This window comes from Stylophora pistillata, chromosome 13 (genome assembly GCF_964205215.1).
Source record: "Stylophora pistillata chromosome 13, jaStyPist1.2, whole genome shotgun sequence".
NCBI classification, from domain to species: domain Eukaryota; kingdom Metazoa; phylum Cnidaria; class Anthozoa; order Scleractinia; family Pocilloporidae; genus Stylophora; species Stylophora pistillata.
Genome location: NC_142531.1, coordinates 2942507 through 2965304, shown reverse-complemented (window position 1 = coordinate 2965304; position 22798 = coordinate 2942507). Strand labels below are relative to the sequence as shown.

General features: G+C 37.1%; 3 protein-coding genes across 4 annotated transcripts in view; 1 reads left to right on the top strand and 2 right to left on the bottom strand.

The window, feature by feature from the left end:
* Nucleotides 1-8003, bottom strand: part of LOC111331256 (putative E3 ubiquitin-protein ligase HECTD4) — a 40996-nt gene extending 32993 nt beyond the window's left edge. Inside the window, exons 1-9 of one of the 2 annotated variants that reach the window (XM_088743935.1) lie at nucleotides 7261-8003; nucleotides 6120-6440; nucleotides 4969-5107; nucleotides 4373-4706; nucleotides 3798-3935; nucleotides 3182-3289; nucleotides 2319-2453; nucleotides 1590-2145; nucleotides 531-651 (exon numbers count right to left, since the gene is read on the bottom strand). In XM_088743935.1, the coding sequence (XP_088600061.1) occupies nucleotides 531-651; nucleotides 1590-2145; nucleotides 2319-2453; nucleotides 3182-3289; nucleotides 3798-3935; nucleotides 4373-4706; nucleotides 4969-5107; nucleotides 6120-6440; nucleotides 7261-7940 (2532 nt within the window). In that variant the 5' untranslated portion in view covers nucleotides 7941-8003. The remainder of the gene's footprint in view (nucleotides 1-530; nucleotides 652-1589; nucleotides 2146-2318; nucleotides 2454-3181; nucleotides 3290-3797; nucleotides 3936-4372; nucleotides 4707-4968; nucleotides 5108-6119; nucleotides 6441-7260) is intronic. The other variant, XM_088743936.1, reaches the window with a different exon arrangement.
* Nucleotides 8004-8016: 13 nt separating this feature from the next.
* Nucleotides 8017-15789, top strand: LOC111331309 (general transcription factor IIH subunit 3). The gene is made up of 13 exons (XM_022936395.2): nucleotides 8017-8128; nucleotides 8215-8297; nucleotides 8814-8920; nucleotides 9277-9431; nucleotides 10234-10296; nucleotides 10889-10918; nucleotides 11719-11747; nucleotides 12104-12178; nucleotides 13741-13794; nucleotides 13901-13969; nucleotides 14156-14291; nucleotides 15165-15201; nucleotides 15618-15789. The coding sequence occupies exons 1-13, from the start codon at nucleotides 8119-8121 to the stop codon at nucleotides 15694-15696; spliced, it is 927 nt and encodes a 308-aa protein (XP_022792130.1). The 5' UTR covers nucleotides 8017-8118; the 3' UTR covers nucleotides 15697-15789.
* On the bottom strand, nucleotides 15684-22651 carry LOC111331308 (uncharacterized). Its single transcript, XM_022936394.2, has 5 exons — nucleotides 21832-22651; nucleotides 20843-21314; nucleotides 19724-20215; nucleotides 17666-19175; nucleotides 15684-17066 (listed from the first exon to the last, which is right to left on the bottom strand). The coding sequence occupies exons 1-5, from the start codon at nucleotides 22555-22557 to the stop codon at nucleotides 16877-16879; spliced, it is 3390 nt and encodes a 1129-aa protein (XP_022792129.2). The 5' UTR covers nucleotides 22558-22651; the 3' UTR covers nucleotides 15684-16876.
* Between the last annotated feature and the right edge of the window lie 147 nt (nucleotides 22652-22798).

Here is a 22798-nt window from a genome sequence, read left to right as displayed (position 1 = left end):
ACAGGTCAGTTTAAACAATTCATAGAGTTAAAGGTCTGAAGAGCCCCACAAAACTTATTAACTGCCAAAGCCCAAAGCTATTGCCAAACTTTCAAGAGTACATAGTACATAGTAGGCTTGTTATCTGGAGGATTTAATGCCATATATTGGTTTCATTTCCATTAATGTTTTGATGATAATGTTTTCTTTTTACCGCATACTGATAACTAATTCAATTAAAATTTAACTGTCAATCACAAGTAATGTTTGAAATTTTACTTTTGCTATGTATTTCTTTAGACATTTGGACTTCGATCCAACTTGATTTCCTCAGTCTTGACTCCCAGCCAGACTCTCAAGGAATGCTAAAAAATACTTCCATGAGACAACTTACAAAAGTCAGATCCAAATTTTTAGAAATATCCACCTCTTTCAAAGGGAATCGTATCCTCAATCAAGTTGTCTCTCCAGGCAGATGATCTTCATTAAAAGGCTGGACATTATAGAGATGTTATTTACAAATTATGTAACATAGATTATAATTGACTAACTGGATGTTTGGTGACCAGAGCACAAAATGGTTCATCCTCCAGATGACTACACTGCCTGATCATGTTACATGACTCTTTGACAGATACTCTCAGAGCAGCAAACACAACATCTTCTGCAAATCTAAGGAAACAGTACAACTTTTTATATAACCCCAAAATATATCTGGCTGGTTCACGACCAATACAGAAACAGGTTCTAGAGTGCAATGCAGGATTTCCATATGGCTCTCTCTCTCAAAATTTAAGCTATGCAAGATAAATATATTTATTACATCCATTTTGAAATCACTGGTGGTCCCTGTAATCTGATTGGCTCTAATTGATGTAATTTATTCACCAATCGCACCATTTTTTGCTCTAAATTGCATCATTTTATGCTTGACTGAGTTTTTGACACATGACATCAGTCTTTCTGTTTTGCATAAAAAATAAGATGTAAAAGCATTTCCGGTTCCGCTTTTTGTTGAAAAAACCGGCTCAGTACTGCATCAACAAAATAATTGAATTGACCAAGTCCTGTATTTGGATGATTTCAAAATGGATGTAATAAAGCAGTAATTGAACCTCGTGTTGTGCAATTTTGGTCTGAAATGATACTTGTGATTTCAAATCGAACTTGTGCTGCGTGCTCGTTCGATTTTGAATCACGTGTATGATTTCAGCCCAAATTGCACTCCACTCAGTTCAATTACCATTCTGTAATAGCTGCTATAAACCAAATATCATCTACTGGTAAATCTGACAATGACTCTTCAAGACTCATCTCAATTTCAAAAGTCCTGCCCTTTTCTACCACCTTCATCCACACAAACATTATAAAATTTAATCCAGCCATGCCCAAATCAAGGAAGGGGGAGGGGGGATGAGAAGATTCTTGCCACTCCCTTTCTCTCTTTAAAATTAAGCATTCTCAGACAGTAGAAAACTGACAAATGTCATCAAGTGAAATCATGAGGTCATTGTCTTTGGCTACACTCCTCAATAATAATTCATTTCTAAAATGTTTGATCCTTACACTATTTATCATTTATGGCTATCACATATAACTTTGGACTTTACCTTGCCTTAGATGATGCCTCAGGTTTATGACTCATTAAGTTCTCAGTTAAATTTGTGAGTAAAAAATTCAATAGTATTGCCATGTCTGAAGAAGACTCTCCCTCGGACAATAGAAGCATTAGCAGAGCACTCCTCTCCAGTGGAGTGGAATAAAACACTTCCATGCCAACTGTCAACACCTTAGAAGCTTCGAGCTTGATTTCAGCTCCGATGGAATCAGAAGGAGACTGAACCAGTTTCCAAACAAGATGCTTTACTTCTTTAACAGAGTTGTCATCAAGCTTGATTGTGCTTTTACTAACTTGTATCAAAAGAGTTTGTAGTGCAACTAGCATGGCTATTGTGACATCATGTTGGCCATTGGTGATGGCAGCATTTAAAACATTGCAGATATGCCTTATGCTACAAAAGTCAGAAGTATCACCAAAATAAATCTCCTCATTTTCTATTACAGCCACTTTTGTCTTAGCATTTTGTCGTCTACAGAGGTATGTTATGTGATGTGCTAGTAGCGAAGAAGCCTCCATTGGGTCAACTGAATCTTGTGTAGTTACTGCTATTGGTAAAAAAAATAATAAAAACGAAACAAAATATAATTTACTAAAAACAAAAATCATGACAGTGAATGATATTCTTCTTCTGGCTTTTTGAACTTGTTTCTGTTGTTGTCCATTAAACAGGTCTCACAAGAAAGAATCTCCAAAAATGAAATTAAGGTTATTTCCTAACCTGCACTTTGAGAGCTTGAAGTTCCCAGTAGCTGAGATATTTGACTGCAGGATGGAAGTCCACCAGCCACCCATTCACCAATATGACTGCAGCAATAACTCCACAGCCTACTGTTAACTGCATCATGACAGACACCTGTGAATTGATTTTTTTGAGTCTACATTACAACTAGTATCTTTCAAGTTTTGATGTGCTAAGGGATCGTTCCCTAAATAAACGTTGCTTATTGGTTGGGTAAGCTTTTGGTTGGTCTGCAAACAACTCAGATGAGTTTTCCAACAACTTAGGTTGGTTTGCTAATAAATTAAGTAAGCTTCCTAACAACAGTGTTGGTTTGCTAACAAATTAAGTAAGCTTCCTAACAACAGTGTTGGTTTGCTAACAAATTAAGTAGGCTTCCTAACAGCAGTGTTGGTTTGCTAACAAATTAAGCAAGCTTCCTAACAACAGTGTTGGTTTGCTAACAAATTAAGTAAGCTTCCTAACAACAGTGTTGGTTTCCTAACAACCTTCTTTAGGTAAGTTTACTAACAACTTATGTTAGTTTCCCAAAAACTTAGATGACTTCTGTCAATGACAACTTCCTGATAGGTGAGTCCATTATTAACTCTGGTGAGTTCACCAACAAGTTTAAAGTGTGAATAAAATGTCTTCAAATGTCTTCCTAATACAGAATTTGGGTTACAACATGATTCGATCAGAATATCCATGTCCACTTAATAGAACTTTCCACTGAAAAGAGGTCAATTTTATAGTCTGGTCAAGATGGGGTTACAAACAAAATCAGGACTTAAGCTGATGCCTGCCTAATGCATAATAGAAGGTCTGCTTACAAAGTTTATTGTTATTAGAAGTGTACTTACTTAGTCCTGGTGCTATTAAATCTTGCCACTTTGGTGAAGCTGAGTTAACAACAATCTCATGCTTAACACAAGAACCATCCACAGTTGAGAAACAATAATTCGTTGGATCTAGAAAAGAAAGAAAACCCAGACAAATTCAGATCTAAAAAAAATGTCTAAAGCATTGGGTTTCTCATTCAACTCCCTCTCAAAAAGAAATAAGATGGTCATGTCATTATACAGAGAGCTTACTTTGTTATATTTTTATCTCATAATTATTATTACTAAAATCATTATCATTATCATCTTTAATATCATTACTACTTTTTAAAAGTTAAAGAGGACTCACTAGAAAGAACTGAGAAATACTGTATCAGTACTCACAGATCAAAGCTGTGGTCTAGCAGCGCCCGGTGGCCCCTGGCGCCTTACTTTTGTTCTTGGGCGACTCAGGAATTTTAGTTTTTTCATAAAAAGTATATGCAGGGCACCCTGGATTTCACAGTTTCAGAGCAATAGGCTCCATTCAATTTTCCTTAGAGCACAGCCTTGCAGATATTACATAAAGAGATCTAATATCTAAAAAAAATAGATCAATGTCCACATGTGTGTTAACAAAATAATTTATATGCCCTACTTTTTTGTCCCCTAAGTGACAGCAGTATGGGACCAGATGGACTGGTAAGATGTGGAACTACCATGACCAATGTTTCACCACTGATGAACATGGCTGACTGCTTCAGAGTAGTCATTGATACACCGCAGCTGACAATATCTAAAATCCATCGATAACCAAACAAATTTAATGTCAGAGATGTCACACACTTTAAATATTAGAACACAACAATCTTGAAAACTTGAATTTTATCTCTTTTTTGCCTGGTATGTTTATAAAAATAAAATTTGAAGAATTGTAAGGGTAATGGGTAACTTTCTTGGTGAGCTCAAAAATTATTTGGGGCCTTGAAAGAGGAAGTGAGATACATGTAGCATGGTGAGAAAATGAATGAATTAAAAAATCCTTTTAGAAATAATATTTACAGTTTGTTCTATCATTCAGTACCCTATATTGTAACAACAGATCCCAAGATAAGTGTTTTTGTTAGTGGTGAGAACTCATTGCAAGTAAAAGTGACATTCAGCTGTAGTTCAAAATGTATCATTGATATTGACTGCATTGAAACCCCACCCCCAAAGAAGGTAATGAGTTACCATCAGTATCTTTTTGTCCAGTAGGTGTTGTAGGTGAATGTCTGACAGGCAATGGTGATGACAAACAAGAAGGAGGTTCTTCCCTCTTTGACACAACAACTGGTTCTTTACAAGGAGAGGCTTTTAAGCTATCATCACATGCTTCTAATTTGAATTCTTGTAGCCACAAATCCACTTTTCTACTCTCTTGACGGGCAGATTCTGATGGTTTTGAACACCACAGCCAAAATAAATGAACCTGATCACTCAGTAATTGTATTGTTTTGCATTGCAGAGCTTGGGTTTCATCATCTCCTGCTTCACCTGCATCCCTAAATGCTATTGTCTGTAAGACCTAATAAAAAAGAAAACCAAACTCAGGAGGGGAGAATGGCTTTTTCAGATTTTAGGTTATGGTCATTTCTTGAATTTATTTTAATTTTCACTTTGAGTTTTCTTATCTTATAAAAAAATGTGTTTAGTTGGCCTTTGATTTCCTTATCAAGTCCATTGGCCTCATCATTGCAAGGAGGAATTCACCTCAAGCTTTTTACCTTCTTCAAAACTGATTACAGGATACACTGAAAATGTCCTGAATTTAAGTTTGATTAAATTACCTTCAGGGACACTACATCCAGAACATAACATAAGTTTGCAGGTTGGTTATCAAATTGCTTTGGTCGAAATAACAACCACTGTTGTACAAAAGTTAGCCATCCGTTCTTTAGATCAGTATTTCGGGCATATATAGCCCCCCTATAGGAACCAAAAACAAAAAACACATCAAGATCAAATCAGAGACTGAGTTGATATATGTCCCATCTCAGTAAAAAGTTTGTGTAAGCTACCCTCAGTGATTTTCAGGTTTCCATGATAGTTTACAAGTGCTGTATGTAATTTTAAGAATTTATTTAATATATCAATCCAGGAGTAGATTATTCCTGTACAAAGCTACTTTCAGTAAACTCCCTCAGGAAGTGTAAGCAATACAGAGGCCTAACGTACAGTTGGCATGCCATGCTCTCAGGGTTACAAGCTCCACATTTGAGCCCTGATCAGGTCTGTAGAGTTCAAGGGGAAGGACACTGGACTCTCATAGTACCTCGTTCTACCCAGGAGTACATACATGTACACCCCACAGCTAACTGTCAGAGAAACCTGGCAATAGCTGGAGTTACTGGTAAAGGAATATTTATCCATCCAGGGGAAGTGGTAACACTCCCACACTTCCAGACAAATTTGTTGGGACACCTACTTCCTAGCCCCTCTTTATTGCAGGCTGTTTGTAGCAATATTAAAAAATTCTTTCATTCAACCATTCAACTGCAATTCAACCGTTCAATTCAATCCCAATTCAACCATTCAACACCCCCATTCAACCATTCAAGAATCTATTCAACTATTCAACCCTAATTCAACTATTTGACCCCAAACAGCCTGCCACACCTCTTAGTGTTGGTCTGCAAGATGGCCACAACAATTGGGAACAAACAGTATTAGAAGGAAGTGAGGGACAAAAGAACACCATGGAGAAGTATTCCAACTAATTATGGATGGGAGTGTGGTTGCATCATGCTATTGAAACCAAAATAGGATCTGACCAGTTGCATCAACAGGTTCATCAGCTAACTTCACCCTATGGGCATGCGAATAATTTAGAAGCAAACCTGACTAGTAAATGCAGCTATACATTTACATTTAGATAAAAACATCATTATTAAAAGAACTAATTATCATGGTGCAGAATAACCCTGCATATTACATTCACCTGAAAGTTCCCAACTTTCCAGTACCAATCTTGACAAGCCCTTTACTTTCCCTGCTTACAAGGTACAAGAACTTTCCATCACAAGCAAGAGTATTAATCTGGTCACTGTTGTATATTGAATCATCAAATTCAGTTAAACTTGTGTGAAATTGCCAGCTAGAGATAAACCGAGAAGTTTGTATCACACTAAGTTCACTGAATGAACCTTTCCTTTCATATTCTGCCATTCTCTTCAGTACGGCACCAACAGGTAGTTTAGCCAGTGGAGTCCTCTGCTGCAGAAGGACATCAAGTACTTGAATAAATAGGTGCCCAGACAGCCTGCAAATGATTAGTGCTATATCAATTCAATGAGTAACATGGTTTGTTAATTATGGCGTGCAATGTATATTGTACATCAAAGGCTTTGTTCACCATAGCTTGCATAAATTTGGCAAAATAATTCTTTTTCAGTCTTCATAAAGGTTAGTACTACCATTCATACTGATACTGATAAAAGGTGTAATAAAATAATTATCATGATAATAATAAAAGTGGCTGACCCAGAACTTAAGGTGAAGGGAACCTGACCAATTAAGTTTTGGTGACCCAAAACAATTTTGGTATGGACATATTTCATTACTGAGTTCCTTTCTGATCCACCACTACTGCAATATCGAATACTTCATAAATTCTCATTTTTTTAGAGCTAGAAAAACGTTTTCAGGTTAAGACTTCTATGCTTTATTTGTTTGCTTTATTTGTTTGCGTAACTTCCCACAAGAACTAAATTGACAGCTTTAATGGATAAGGATAAATAAGTTTTGACAGAGAAAAAGAAAGATCCCATTCTGAAAGATGCTATCTTTTAATATACCCCTCTTACTTTCCCGTATAAGCATCCTTCCTGTGTATAATTGAAAATGTCTTAGAATGAAAAACACCTGTTACAATCAAGGCTCAAGTACTGACTAGTATTACTATGGTGGTGAATTTACATATATCATGTGAATCCCTAAAAGAGGACTCAATCCCCTATGTGTGAGTGGGTCAAGTGGTCGGCAATGATGAAACTTGAGCCGATAATAACAAACTACACTTATTTAATCAATAACATGTCAACTGTCAATTATTGCTATTTCATAATACATGCATTTGTTACCTCGCGCAAGCTAAAGCGACAAGAGCCGCAACTAGACTCTCTCGCTTTACTCCACACCGAGCCAGTTCTTCCTGTCTATTGACATCCTCTTCATCGTTGGCTTGTTGGAGCCAACTGCACAACAAATCAGCCAAACCTTTGATGCAGCTTGTAGGCTCAGCTGCGAGAGAGTTTGGAGCACAATTTTGAAGACAATGTAGTAGCAATTCTGAACACTGTCCAGCTAGAGAAGGATCTGTCCGACTTTGAGATTCTAAAATAGGAACTAGAAGGAGAAGGCTAACATGGGACGAAAAAGAAACATCCTGCAAAGGAACTTTCGGTTTTGCGTCTTTGGGATATGGATCAACAGCAGGAGGGCGAGAATTTTTCGATGATGTTGTTAACTTGGAGTTCTGTGACTGCCAGAGGCCCAGCAAAGCACGCTGACGATAATCAAAAAGCTTGTAGTAAGAGCTGTGTTGTAGAGCACATGTATCCAGAAGGCGTCGGCAAAGTTCCGTGTTTGAAGAAGTTTCAAACTCGTGCTCCGAAATGCGCTGCACGAATGTGGAGCACTCTGTAGACATAGCAGGCGGTTGGAGAACCCCCACAAGAAATTTAAGGCCATCGTCAAGAAAAATACTTTGTTCAGTGACAGAAGACCAGGCATCAGAGTCAGTTGTAACGGTATTTGTCATGTTTCATTCATTTCGATTCCGGAAAAGAAAGCGGTGATCAACATGGCGCGACACTTTTCTTGATCTTTGAATTTGCCTCGCTTCAATGCTCCTATGGTGACGCTGTGGTCACGCAAATTGTTGACCACGATAGAGAAAGCGTGATTCTTTACATGAGTGACTAAATCAAAGTTTCAAGATGGCGGATGGTGAGACTCAGACTCCCCAAATTATATGCCAAATTTATATATATATTTAAAGATTATGATTCTAAATGAAAGGTTTTTTTTTTCAGAAAATATTTCAAATCTTTTGGTGGTTATTCTTGACGCCAATCCAGTGTGGTGGGGAAGAACTAGTAACGAAGAGCAACAACGGGTTAGACTGCCCAGTTAATATTTTTTTATTTTAGAACAGGTTGAGTTTTGTGCCAGCAACTAATTTGAGAGAAACATATAAGTGTAGAAAACCCACTCTATCAAATATCTGATAGGTAACTTTTGAATTTATTGCAATCTTTTATACTGTAGTTTTAAGTCCCAAGATCAACGATGGAACGAGTTCTCTTAACTATCGATCGTGAATTTCTTAGCTTCCTTGAGCTGCTCCAGAAAATTTGATGATATACCCAAACAAAATCTTCTAGTTGATGTTTTGTTTAATTCTCACAACCCGTTTGCTTTACACTGTTTTGAAATTGTAGGGAGAATTGACATGTATTGATCCCTCATGGGAGCTAGGGGGTTAAGCTGACATAATTTAGGAATGCCTTTGGCAAGTTCCGGAGATTTGATGGTCTGTCTAGTTTGAAATGAGACAGTCAAGTTTTTTTTTTTCATGACCTAGGTCTTATTTTTCAGGTATGGTGAAGGTGATTTTTATTTTGCATTTCAGATCAGTTTGACACACTGTGTGGACAGTCTCATGGTGTTTTGTAATGCACATTTGATGATGCAGCACAGCAACTGCCTTTCTTTTATCATTTCACACACCAATACAAGGTTTGGTCAGGCATAAGTCAGTTTCTTAATCTATTAGCAGATGATGTAATGTGCAAGGCCCAGTTATATAAAGGGGCAGATAATGCTTTCCAACAGATAAATCGCTATCCAGTGGATAAGTAATTAGAGCAAAACATGCTGTGCTATCCACTGGATTGTATTTTATTTATTTATAACCTTCGAACAACCAGGGCCAGGTGCATATGTAGTGTCAGTCTGTCATTACCAACTCCCATGTTTTGGGTGTAACTGGGTCATCCCTGGTGAAAAACCTCACAGGATCTTAAAGGATCATTGAAGATTGTCAAAGACCCATCAAAGATTTAATAATGAGAAAAATTTTGTATTTCAAATAGTAAGTTTGTGTTTCCAAAAGAAGACTCTGGTGAGGATATCAGTGGTAATGGTCAAAAAGAGCTTCTAACAGATGGGAAATATGAAGGCTTTGCTGAAGTAAATGATGCAATCATTACAGAAATGAAGAGTCTGTTGTCTACAGAAGATTTAACAGGTAAAAAACCCAGCATGTTGATGAAAGTTATTATCTGTCTTGGTCAAAATGATTAAATAAGATCAAACTTGTCTTAACTTGTTCTAGCCTAAAATCGTTTTCAATAAGAGCATGTACATAATTATATTATTTTATATTCTTTTTGGGCAACTTAACTGGAGACGGTTAGATACTCAGCAACAAATACAAGTGGCCACCATGGTCTATAAATCTATACATGGTCTTGCGCCCGACTATCTTGGTTCTCTTTTCACTAAATATGATCCTCCTTATAACCTAAGGAACTCTGAAAACAAACTAGCTGTTCCATTGCCCCGCACCAATTTCCTGAAAAATAGCTTTAGCTATAACGGTGCGGTTATCTGGAATAGCTTTTCCCCTGAATTGCGGCAAGCAAAATCACTTCAATCTTTTTGAAATGGTTGTCGCAATTTCTTCGTCTGAATCGACAAAACGCACACAGCATCTATGTAAAGCAGAATTTCTTTATTTTTTCTATTTCACTTTTAAATTTTAGATCATGTTTACATAGATTAAAGTAGATTGTAATTGTAATAATAGATTGTAATAATATTATTATTTTATCTGATAGATTTACCGTGTCTAAAATAAAAATAAAGTTCAAGTTCAAAGCTCAAAGTTCTTTTGATCTGTTTATCACACATCACTCATGGATAAGTTTTTAAGGTCATAATACCTGATACACTCACAGTCCTTGTCTACTCCCCTGTATTTTTGTTTAACAATGTAAAATGTGTTTAAATTAGCAGTTTTAAGAAGATATTCTATTGTTGTCCAACAGATAGCCAAAGCACAGAATTGCCTCCAACACTTCTTGCCAATGCCTTAACAATGGCCTTGTGCTGTATCCTTTTATTAACAGGGATTAAGCATTTAATTCCAAGAAGTGATCGCAACATTATTTATCCTTATTATAAACACATTTACTCCATTTATCTGCTAACAGGTAATAAGAAGAGACAAGCTTATCAGCTGGTGTTAACTTGGTACAACACCAAAAGGAATTCTACACACATACACACACACACACACACACACACACACACACACACACACACACACACACACACATACTCTGCAGGAGATGGGGCCTACGGTTTATTCATCCTTATCCGAGAAGTATAGAAAGGTAGCAAATTCTCCTCACTTATTTTAAGACCATGAGTATCGGTCTGGCCGGGGCTTGAACCCTCGACCTCCCGCACAACACAATCTGGCGCTCTAACCAATTGAGCTAACCGGAAGGCAGTTCTCTTATTCTCTTATATAATAACTAATTTACAATGAAATATATCTTAAATGCTCAACAAATTTTGGGGTACTATGAATAATGTCTGTAGACCCTTCTTAAAGTGGCCTATAAGAATCAGAACCTTTTATTGAGTGTTTCAGTGGAGAAAAAAAAATTACTTATTTTAAATCTTAACAGAAATTAGACATTCACAGAGCTGAAAAAGAATGCCCAGGTAACAATTTATATTTTATGTACCATTATATAAAGTTTAAGAACTTGATGGACAGCACAGGTATACAAGTCATGTAATTTTATTACAGTCAATGACTTTCTTTGATTTGTAATTTTTTATTTTATGCAGTACTCTGGCCTGAAGGCAGGCCTGTTATTGGAAATGTAGCCAACTTTGTCAGGGGATACAAACCAAAGGCTCCTTGCCAGGTCTTCCCTTATGCTTACCTTGGCTCTACATTGTAAAAGTCTTTTTACGAACCAAGTGGCCCATCAGACCTGTGCTTAGCCCTGGCTTTTAGAGCATATATTAAGTGACTAGGAGTATTCTACTCTCCCAGAATGGGGTGCTAGACAAGTCCATTGCAGGGTTACCCCCAGTATTTAAACCCCTGGGTGAAGAGAGGCTCTGTGAGAGTAAAGTGTCTTGTCTAAGAACGCAACACAATGTCCTAGGGCTCCAACCCTGACCACTTGATCTGAGGTCAAGTGCACTAACCACTAACCATGAGGCCACCAAGTCTCTCAGCTATCCATTGTACCTGTGCACAGTTGGGAGCTACTTGTAGTGCTCCATGAACTGTTACCCTTTATCCTTGATGCAAACTTCCACCCAATCCTTATCCAAATAAATACACTTGCTTGGAAACATCATAGCTGCTACTTCTTAAACTATATTTTAGACACCCACTTCTCAAACTTAAGTCTGTGATTACCCATTGCAAGCAATATTGTTAGTTTTAGTATGTTTAGTTAATTGGTACTAATTACTTTTTTCTAAAAATCTTATGCTTCAATTAGTTGGACAGAAGATCAAGTCTCGCATTTTGGTAAGCACAATAAAGAGATTACCAAAGTTTAAAAAAAATGAATAAGCTCTACACGTAAGTGAAAATACTTATTGTTAGATGCTGTTTGTACCTATACTGTACCAAACATATTTACATTTTTCAGTACTCAAGTTTTCATTAACATTTACACTGTTACAGCACTCCCAGAAGTGAGAAAAATGTACTTCAATCTGCTAGGGCAATGGGGATAGATTGCTATTGATTGTTGTCTTGATGTGGCCCCAAAATAATTTACCAGGAAAGGCATAGCAGCTACAAAGACAAATTATCAATCAGGTTGTGCAATTCAAGTGAAAGGTTGACAGTCAAGTGCTCTAATCTTTCATGACCTCTAGGTTCTCAAAGCTGCACCAGATGTCTCTACACAGTATATGCCGATAATGAACTGCATATTTGCTGCTCAAAAAAGTGTAAGTAGAAATTCTTATCTTTCTTTAGATAGAGAGATAGATAGATAGAGAGATAGATAGAGAGATAGAGAGATAAACTGATAGAGAGATAGATAGATAGATAGATAGATAGATAGAGAGATAGAGAGATAGATAGACAGATAGATAGATAAATAGTTTATTTAATATATAACTTTGCAACCCAAAAGTTGAATTACATCATATTTACATGGTAAAAAAAAACGACTAAAATAAATGTATACCCAGCTCTGCTAATGCAGCATTGAGCACTTTATGCCAAGGTAGGCTCTACCCTCACATTTATATATATATATATATAAATCCCTACATAATTAAAGGGATTAAAACTATATCTACAAGTGCAAACTATTAAAATATGGGATCAGAAATTTGAAACAATCATGAAACTTTTGCGAAATCTCACAGTCTTGAAAACCGCATTGAACATGTAGTAGTAGTAGTAGTAGATTCTTTATTTATACACGATAAGAATTAAAGCTAAAAAGCTTGTGGGGCGTGTACTTAACAAAATAGTATCTAGCCAACTTATGATTATACTCGAACAACAACAAACATATGAAACATATATACGTTATGATTATACTACGACACATTTCAAACTAAATAAGAAACTATAATACAATAAAACATTCAGTTTCCTCTAAACTTAAAAGTACTTGTAATCAGTTAATCTATTCCTAGCCGTCAAACCTGATAAACTAGTAAAAGTAAAGCTTGTGAAGTGATTGTTTCTCATGTGTGACTTCCTGAGGTTATAACACTTGGTATTTTGTGGGGGAAGTAAATTCTTAAGCTTACTGTCTTTGTTTTCCAAAATGTTCTTAAAAAGTTTGTCCATCAGGGCTTGTCTTCTGCCTGACAGAGATACAAGTCCTGCATTAACTAGTGCTTCGTCGTAAGGAAAACGTGGAAAAATAATATGCATGGCCCTCTTTTGCACTGCCTCTAACTGACAAGAAAGATACACAGGCAGACTGTCATGAAAGACTGGGCAGGCATGTTCAGTAATAGGGTGAATGCTGCTATGATAGAACTGTACTAATTCATCAGAACCTAGATCTGAGCCGTTTAACTGAGAGAGACAAAACAGGCGTTTGCTAGCCTTCTTAACAACTTCAGCAATATGATGGTTCCATTTTAAGTCGCTCGAAACATTTACACCAAGGATCTTAGCATGAGAAACAATATAAATTTGCTTGTCATTAATAACAATAGGATCGAGATCAAGAGTCTCCTTTGTACTCAAACAAATCCTCATTTCCTTACACTTTGTCTCGTTTAGCTGGAACTTGTCCAATGCAGCACACGAAGCAAAGGCATCCACAGCGGTTTGGATGTTGCTTGCTTGTGTCTTAGGTATTATTTTAGAGATCGTAGAATCATCAACATACTTCGAATCCATTGATCAAAACCTGGGATGTTTGACTAAAATGATCTGTTTTGAGATTTTTTAAAATATCCAAGTGGGACTGCTAAGAATGAGAGTGCATATTTTCAACCTTAATTTCAGTTTGTTTGAAATCATTTATTGATTTTTCCAGAATACAATGATTGATGCTTGTGTGGTGGATGAACACTCAGGATTCTTGCAGCAGGTGTGCAGTGCAGCACTGACAATGAATTAATAGATGTGTTTTTTGAGCTAATAATATTACTGTTACTTAATATGAATTTTCAGAAATGGTTATTTTGTTTTTGTAGGCTGCTGACATTACCGGTGGAATGTACCTTAAAGTGCCACAGACTCTTGCATTGCTTCAATACCTCCTGGTGAGGTTTTGATTTAATCTAATTATAATGGCACTAATGACATTGGCACATTTTCAGTCAGCGGAGAGATTATTGCTCTGGTAAATTGTAAAAACTTTACTAACAACTCAGAGTGTCTCTCTTGAAATATCATGTTAAATCCAAATGCTCTATTCTTAATATACATGCATGCTTATTTCATTTCAGTGGGTGTTCCTTCCAGAGCCAACAGTCCGTAATCAGTTAATCCTTCCTTCATCGATGCACATTGACTACAGAGCCGCTTGTTTCTGCCACAGACGACTCGTTGATATTGGATTTGTTTGTTCGGTGTGTTTATCAAGTAAGACTAAGTAATTTACATATTCATCTGTCATTTTTTTTTTTTTTTTCTGTAGCACTTCATTTACAAATCTATGTCTTTAAAAGGTCTGAAAACGAAATATTTGCACATTTCCCATGGGTTTGGTGGGAGAAAAATCTATGCAGGATTTTTGGAAAAGATCACTTGAACTTTTTTACTTAGTGGGACCTCCTATGACCCTAAATAAGTAATTACCCCAGTAAACCCATAGAAAAAACTGGTTACAACTTTCATCTAGCCTATTTAACAAATGGTAAACACCACAGTGTACACTATTGAGTTATGGATGTATGTGGGAGGTTGCTAAGCACGAAAGAAGCATAAGAGTTGCTCGAGGCGATAGCCGAGAGCGACTCTAGCTTCTTGAGTGCTTAGCAAACCTCCCAAGTGCATCCATAACTCAGTAGTGTATGCTGTGGTGTTTACCATTTGTTTTATGACATAACATTAACACATTGTAGCTAAAGAGTTCTCTTTTATTTAACAAATCTTACGTGACCAGAAAAAAACAAGCGCGCGCGGAAAAATAGTCTTTGCATTTGTAACATCAGCAGTGTACACCCATGGGCAAATGGGCGACGCTAAATTGACCAATCAGAACGCACGCTTTACTTTGGTTATGTTATAATTAATGATGTTTCAGTTTTCCATAAAAATATTGGTCTTTTGACCAAGCGCTCTTTGTAATGTCAGACACTGCTCAGGTGAGCATTTCATGATTCCCAAAGGAACAGCTGCAAAGGGGACAATGCAGCAGCCTCCATGGGTGGGAACTAGTTGTAATTATAATTATACTGTTACAGGTGTATGTGAGAGCTTTTTTAACTTTACTATATTTGGCTTGTGTTGCAGTTTATTGCCAGTTTATTCCTGTCTGTCTCACTTGCCAGTAAGTTTGTCTGAATTCTTGATTAATGTTCCTTGTGAATAAAGTTGTAGAAAAACGTAGTAAATGTGGTATGAAAGTGAGAAAAATGGTTACAAGTATTGCAATGGTTTTGCTTTGATGTGCTCTGTGATTGGTCCAGTAAACATTTTCTATCTTCTCAACAATTCAGAAGCAAAGCTAAAACCAACTTTTGAGTGGCTGCTGAAAAAGTATTTCAGAAACTATTACTCTAAAGGCGGTATCACGGGACAGTGCAATTTTTGCACATGGACAGAGAGCCAATTTTCATTTCTTGCAATACTCCTGAGTGTGGAAACTCCACAGGAGCTCTGCTATCAGAGGTGACACCTCCTGAGGAATTTCTTCGTGATTTTTATGTTTGTTTACTCTACCCTTTATTCTCATTTCTTTTGCAGAACAAGATTCAAACTTCCTGCACTTCCTTTAGCAAGACCAAAGAAGAAAAAGAAAGAAAACACAGCTCCTGGGAAATGAGATTTATTGTCCTTTGTCTTTTAATTCTTGTACAAATTATTTAGTCAGATGTTTTTATAATAAAAAGTGTTCTTTGAACTATGAAAAATAGAATTCTGTATTTTTCATTGAAATGAGTGAATTTAGGTCCCAGATCAAACTTCAGACTTGACAAATTGTGAAAATATTATAATTTCAAATTTGAAAAATCCTTTGTTGCAACTCATTTGTATCACAATCCACTAAAGTAAAGTTTGACTCCTGACTTTCAGAGGCCTAAGTCCAGGATTCAAAAAGGCATCTAATGGGGAGGGGTGGTTCAAGGGTGCATGTGACCCCCTTCCTTGTCAGTCATCTGATGCAAGTAAGACCCTAATGCATGACCCCCTCCCTCCAAGTCAGGAAATTTCTCCTACCCCCTGATATCTTGATCAATAATTATAGTGAGAAACTGAAGTGAAACATGTCACTTTTGAACACATCACTTTTCCTTTTTCACTGATGAAGCAAGTAAGAATAGAAAAAACTATTTATCCCATAAATGTTATAACTCCCTTGAAAGGTACATTGGGAAATATAAATGCTTCTAATAATTAAAAAATTAATGGCTTTAAAACAATAAAGCAATGTAAGGACAGTGGAAGTTAAGGAATATCTGAAAATTGATGATGCCAATCATGCTCTTGAAAATAACAGCATAATTTAGAGGTTGGCCATTCTTGATCAAAGGAACACGTCAATTGAGTACCATTATTTGGACACATTTTGAACATGAGGATGGCCACTCTTGATCAAAGGAACATATCAATTGAGTACCATGATTTGGACATGTTTTGAACAAGAGAATGGCCACTCTTGATCAAAGGAACATATCAATTGAGTACCATGATTTGGACATGTCTTGAACATGAGAATGGCCGCTCTTGATCAAAGGAACATATCAATGGACATGTTTTGAATATGAGAATGGCCGCTCTTGATCAAAGGAACATATCAACTGAGTACCATGATTTGGACATGTTTTGAACAAGAGAATGGCCGCTCTTGATCAAAGGAACATATCAATTGAGTACCATGATTTGGACATGTTTTGAACATAAGGACCAAAGGAACAATCACGATAACCATTCAACTGTTCAGCAAATTATTGCTTAAAGCACGATATTACATTTATTACAATTATGGTACATATTTAGAGCCATCAAGAATCATCCATTTCTTGGAACAGTGCCAGCACTGAGTTTGATTCAAGCTCTTTTTGAATCTCATCCATATCAACAGGAAGCATATCCTTGCCATCCAACCAGTCAGATAACAAAGAAGCTGATAGTGATGGACTGTTCGGTAAGCTGCCTGGAAGCATCAGGCAGGATTCTTTATAGGGGCTCGATCTACAAAGAGAAAATGAAGAATCTCTTGATATTGATACTGCAATAATAAGAAAAAAATTGGCAGTTAAGAATGCACATGGCTACTGCTGTCACGTCCCACCTATTTATAAGTACCTTGTTCCACAAGAGAAAAATGATTCAAGAATATAGTGACTAGTTGACAATCAACCACCAATAATTAAATGGTAACAAATAATAATAATAATAATAATTTATAATAATATAATAATGATAATGATGATAACAATTATAGTAATTATAATGATAACAACTTGTAGGGGCTAGCTCAAGAACCTCACTGTTCCTCTAGCCATCTATTCTCTACTAAAAAAAACATAAGGCTCCAATAGTGGTTAAATGGCTTCTTTTAATTTAATTTTGCCAATGAATTATATATTATTTCCTTATTTTATTGCAATTCCATTCTTTGAGACTGTTGATTTATACAATGAAGCATTCCATGCTCCCTCTAACCCCCCCTCCCCCTTTTCCACTGTTACAAAATAAACCCCTTGGACAATGAAATGACAAACCCAGTGAGTCTATCTGAAGTCAAGGACATATCCTTTAGTAGAGTGACTTGTGAACGAGATACTTACAGGTTGTGGAGTACTGGATCCTGAACAATTCCAGCTTGATCAAGAAGTTCTTCAATATCAATTCCTAAACCATAGCCATTTCCGGTTCCTTTTGCTTTGGAAGACAGCATGCTGGAAAAGATGACCTCCTCTGATAACCCTTCTTGTTCAGTGATCCCTTGAACATTAAGGTCGCTGAATGCATCCTGGATGCTTTCTGGAATAAGCTCACTGTCCTCTTGAGATGCTTCAGTTGCCTGAGTATTGAAATCAGTCTGCTGTGATGTGGACTGCTCTGATCCTTGTTCAAGAGGTGATGTCCTCGAGAAGGATTCTGTAGCTGTGGAGGTCATTGTTGCTGTATTGTTTGCAGTATCAGCTTGTTTAAATATGGGGGATGGAATCACTGAAGGGTTAAGCATTGAACTCCAGAGTAGCTGTGCATCTGAGGTACTCAGCATAGTTTGTAAAATGGTTTGAAGGCTTCTTGGACTCATGAGAGAAGGTCCTGGCATGCTGCACACATTTAACGCAGTTTCTAAAGGTACTGCATTTGATACAGCTGAATCATTCAAGGGAAATGACGAATCATATTGTGACAAAATTGGATTTGACTGGAAAGCATTTGTGGTCTGTGTTATGGAGGAAGCATGAACTGTTTGGCCTGTACAAGTTTGCACAACACTGTTCCAAGAGTTACTGATCATGGATGAAAGAGCACTGCTACTTGCTGAGTGTGCAGGTTCAAGTGTTTGTAGAGAATGGTTATTTACAGTGGACAAAAATTGAGGAGGAGCTTTTGACATGGTATCACTTTGGTTGGTAGTAACTTTAACATGTGGATTATTTATCAGTGAGGTTTGTGAAGCCGTTGATGGTTGTTGTTGACCAAGAGTAGCTGCATTTGCTATGTTGTTTTGAACAAAAGAACTGTTTCTTGAGGGAGTACTCATTGCATTATTTCCAGGTTTATCTCCAGCTGTAGACATATTTGCCACTTGGTTACTGACTTTGGCCCCTAAGGGTAATCCAGGCTGAATAACTACAGTGGAAGTGGAAAATGACTCTGTGTTCTTGGATGACTGTTGCAAAAGAACTGGAACAGAAGATGACAAACTTGGCAACAGTGGGGTGGATGACACAGCAGTTGTCATATCATTTGGCAGAGTCATTGACAAGATACCAGTCACTGAACTTGACATTTCTAATGCAGATGAAACAGCAGTATTGTTTGTCTGATTGTCTGCATTGTTACAAACAGCTTTTCCAGTAACTGCACCACCTGTACAAGTGAGAACAGACTTAGCCTGAAGTGGAATGCCGATGGAATTTGTTGTGCTGTTATTCTGCAAACTAGCCACTCTTTCATGACTGCTTACACTAGAAACAGCAACTTGTTTTGATGGACCTTGGGCTGCAGCTTTCTGAGAAGCAGGGTATAATTGTTCAGTTGCCATTGGAACAGGAAGGTTCATCAGCATGGACTGTGATAAAGAAGCTACTTGACAGGGTGCTATAAGAACAATCTTTCCTGTAACAAAATACATGAACTTCCTATATTAAAGACAGAATTAATCATAAGACAAATACTATCTTTTATAAATTGTGAAAGTTTTATAAACTATACTGTACATTAATTTTTTTATTTACCAAACTATGTCTAAATTCTGAGCTAATTTCTGCAAAGTTTAGTTTTCACATCACTTAAAATTACAAAAATGTCTGCTTGTGAGCAAAACAATCCTTCCTGCTGGAGCTTCCTGTTGTTTCATTAGCATGGTCTGACTGGGGGTCTTTTCCGCCCCCCCTCCCCCTATACAGGATGCCAGTCCATTGCAAGCTCACTTGACCAGCTTTTTTACAGTTTCTATTTTATTTTTCTGATACTCATAAGTAAAGAAAGACATGTGAGAGTCAAGTATTGTTACAGTACTAAAAAAAGAAAAAATACATTGACCCAACCAAGGAGTCCACTCAGACTGTGCAATCATGAAACAAGAGCACAAACCATAACCCTGCCCCTTCTCCAACCTATTAGCAATGGATAAAAAGAATATATGTGTATAAGGTCAGACTTACCCCCTGGTACAGCCATTCCACTTCCTGGTAGAGTTTGCATCACATTTGACACTGCTTGATTTGGGACCTTAACAGCTTTTAATCCTGTCACACTGCCATTTTGGTTCTGAGGTACAAACTGTGTGAACTGAAACTGCTGCTGAGCATGGCTCCCAGGTGGCACAACTGGCTGTGAAGTGACTGCTGTACCTGGTTGAATATCTCCACCTGAAACCTCCTCTTTTAATTCTTTGAGGTCCTGCATGTATTTTCTGATTGGGTGTATAAATGGTTTGGTTTGTTTTCTCATGCTTTCCCATCTAGCTAACATTTCTTTATCTTTGTCACTGAGCCCTGTGGAGTCATCTGACCTGGTTTCTTTGTTTTCTGATTTCCTTCTAGCTGCTTTAGCCTTCTTATTTTTACTCTCTTCTTTCTCCTTTTTCCTTTTGAGGTTTTGCTCCATCTTCTGTTTGACATCCACCAAAGTCAAAGAGGAAACTGGGCCATTGCCTAAAATCAACCCAGAGGAAGTGTAAGTTATTCAACAAACTCTCCCATGAAACAAACATGTAACCTCTCCTTGCAACACCCATACATTATCCAGCAAAGAAAAAATGACAAAAGACAATTGAAAATAAGTAATCTGCTGAAAATTAATTTGACCAACCAACAAGACAATACAGAGCAGCTAGAAGGGAAAATTCCTATAAAACAATAGTGATAAGTCTACATGAATTGAAAATTCCCTGTGGACTTCAAAACATGAAGTGCTTAAGTCAACCATCATAAAAGCCAGGTTTTCAGATGGAAAAAACAATAAAGAGGATTGCTTGCTTGCCATCTTTAATTTTTGCATGGAAATAAAAGTTACTTAATCCCTAAGAAAGAATAGGATGTAATTTCTCCTTACACCCCTGAATTATCCCCTTATCACCCCTGAATTGTATATTGGGCTTACAAGAATAAAGCAAATGATCTCTAACTAGAGAAGCTCCTAATTGTTAAACAGACTCTCCTTGCTATGACCTTGGGAAATGTATATGAAAACAGTATGGAGAATATGCATACTGATGTTGGAGTGTATAGGGTTAAAAAGTATCCAAGAAAATAAAGATTTGTATCTCAGTAATAGATTACCTTTCTTTGGTGCACCACTACCATTTCCATTTCTTGACTGTGTTGATGAAACTTGGCTTGACTGTACTTCTTTAGGAAAGCTTGACACAGGAGACAAAATCAATGATTTCTCTTTATGAAACTGTTCAATTTCTTTAAGTATCCTTGCTTTAAGATCATCTTTAGTAAAAGGAATGTCCTCAAAGTCAAATTCAAAAGGTGGAAAACACATAGGTTCATCATCTACGCAGTGGTATTCTATCAAATACTTGTGAGCTAGTGCATCACCCACTGAAATTCTCTCATTTGGGTCAAGTTTTAACATTTTCCCCAGCAAATCCAGTGCTTCAGGGTGGCATTTATCTTCAGGGTAAAGCTTTTCCAGTGGGACTGGTTCTTTCCTTGGTAGTCGCTGAAGATAAGTTTTCACTCGTTCTGCCCCCATTCGCTCAATGAAACTCTCTGATGGAGTGCCAACAACACTGAGGATCAGCTGAAGTACAGGTAATTCAAAAGAAAAATTATGATAAGCAGTAATATCATGGGATTTTTTTTAACTGTTGAGTCTAACATAAAATTTAGCTGTCACATCATGCGACAACAAAATTACTTGAATGATAAATATTTGTCAAGTGTCACCTTGTCTTCTTAATTGAGAAAAGAAAGGGAAGTTTGTGCATGTTCCTTTGGTTTTACTTGTTTGTTTCATTTGTTCCCACTTTTCTCCTGATAACTTTGCTATCCAGCTAGGGGTGGACTTATTCCTTCTCTGACGTCAAGAGACTTATCAGGTTTCAACGTCAAAGACACTTATCTCTTACCCTCCCCACCCTTAAGACAAACATTAGTTCCTGAAATGATTTCATTATTAACAGCCCCTTCTGTTTCTAAAAATGGAAATTCTTTAAATCTCTGTTTTTTATTTCGTTTTTCCATACAGCCATTTTCCGCATTGGGTGAATCTAAAAAGGAAATAAAACCTTGTAAAGAAACCCGAAAGTGCTAATTACCTGCAACTGGTTGAGATAGTTTGTCCCTGGAAATAAATGTTTCCTTCCAAGCATTTCTGCAAAAATACAACCCACAGACCACATATCGATTGCTTCCGAATATTCACTTAGCGACAGCATCAATTCAGGAGCTCTGTACCATCTGGTAGCTACATACTCTGTCATCACCCTCTTTTGTTCTGAAGGAGAGGAAGATAGACCTCTGGCCATTCCAAAGTCTCCAATCTTTAACTCACAATCCTGGTTAACCAGCAAATTGCTAGGTTTAAGATCTCGATGCAGGACTTTTGCAGAGTGAATGTACTTCAATCCACGAAGAATCTGATACAGAAAATAGCGAACGTGTTCGTCTGTCAGCTGTTGTTGAGAATGAATTATATGGTGTAAATCAGTTTCCATCAAATCGAGAACTACGTAAACATCGTTAAACTGCTCCAGATCGTCAGGAGGTTTAAGAATATTCTTTATGGAGATGATATTATCATGCTTAAAATGCTTCAAGATCTTGAGCTCTCGATACGTTCGTTTTGCTGTGGTCACCACGTCGAATGCTCTGGGAATTTTCTTAATTGCAACTTTGCTATCATTCTTGGTGTCAACGGCGGAACACACAACCCCATAAGCTCCATTGCCTATATTCTCCAACAGCTTGTAGCGAGTATCAAGTTCAAACTTAACTTCGAAATTTTTGTCCTTGATCTTGTAGGTGCGTGTTTCGGTGGTCATCTTTTGCTGAACTCCACAAAACTAACGCATCTTTGAACATGTTTGAGATATAAAACACTCATAGAAGAGAAAGGAACAACGGGCGGTTACCAAGCTACGTGTTCCTCATTTATACCGTAGGCGGATGACGTTAAATATAGTAACACATTACGTCGCCAGCTACCAATCAAAATATGACCGGAAAAGAATCAAATCTATGGGAAAACCCCACAAAACTTCATCGTCTCCCATACAGTTGGAA

Coding starts and splice junctions, on each gene's coding strand:
- LOC111331309 (XM_022936395.2), top strand. Junction 8,298..8,813: donor GTAACGAAGAGCAACAACGG/GTTAGACTGCCC, acceptor TTTGCATTTCAG/ATCAGTTTGACACACTGTGT. Junction 14,292..15,164: donor TTGTTCGGTGTGTTTATCAA/GTAAGACTAAGT, acceptor CTTGTGTTGCAG/TTTATTGCCAGTTTATTCCT.
- LOC111331308 (XM_022936394.2), bottom strand. CDS start 22,557: ATGACCACCGAAACACGCACCTACAAGATCAAGGACAAAAATTTCGAA. Junction 21,315..21,831: donor ACTATCTCAACCAGTTGCAG/GTAATTAGCACT, acceptor CCTGTACTTCAG/CTGATCCTCAGTGTTGTTGG. Junction 17,067..17,665: donor GATCCAGTACTCCACAACCT/GTAAGTATCTCG, acceptor TTCTCTTTGTAG/ATCGAGCCCCTATAAAGAAT.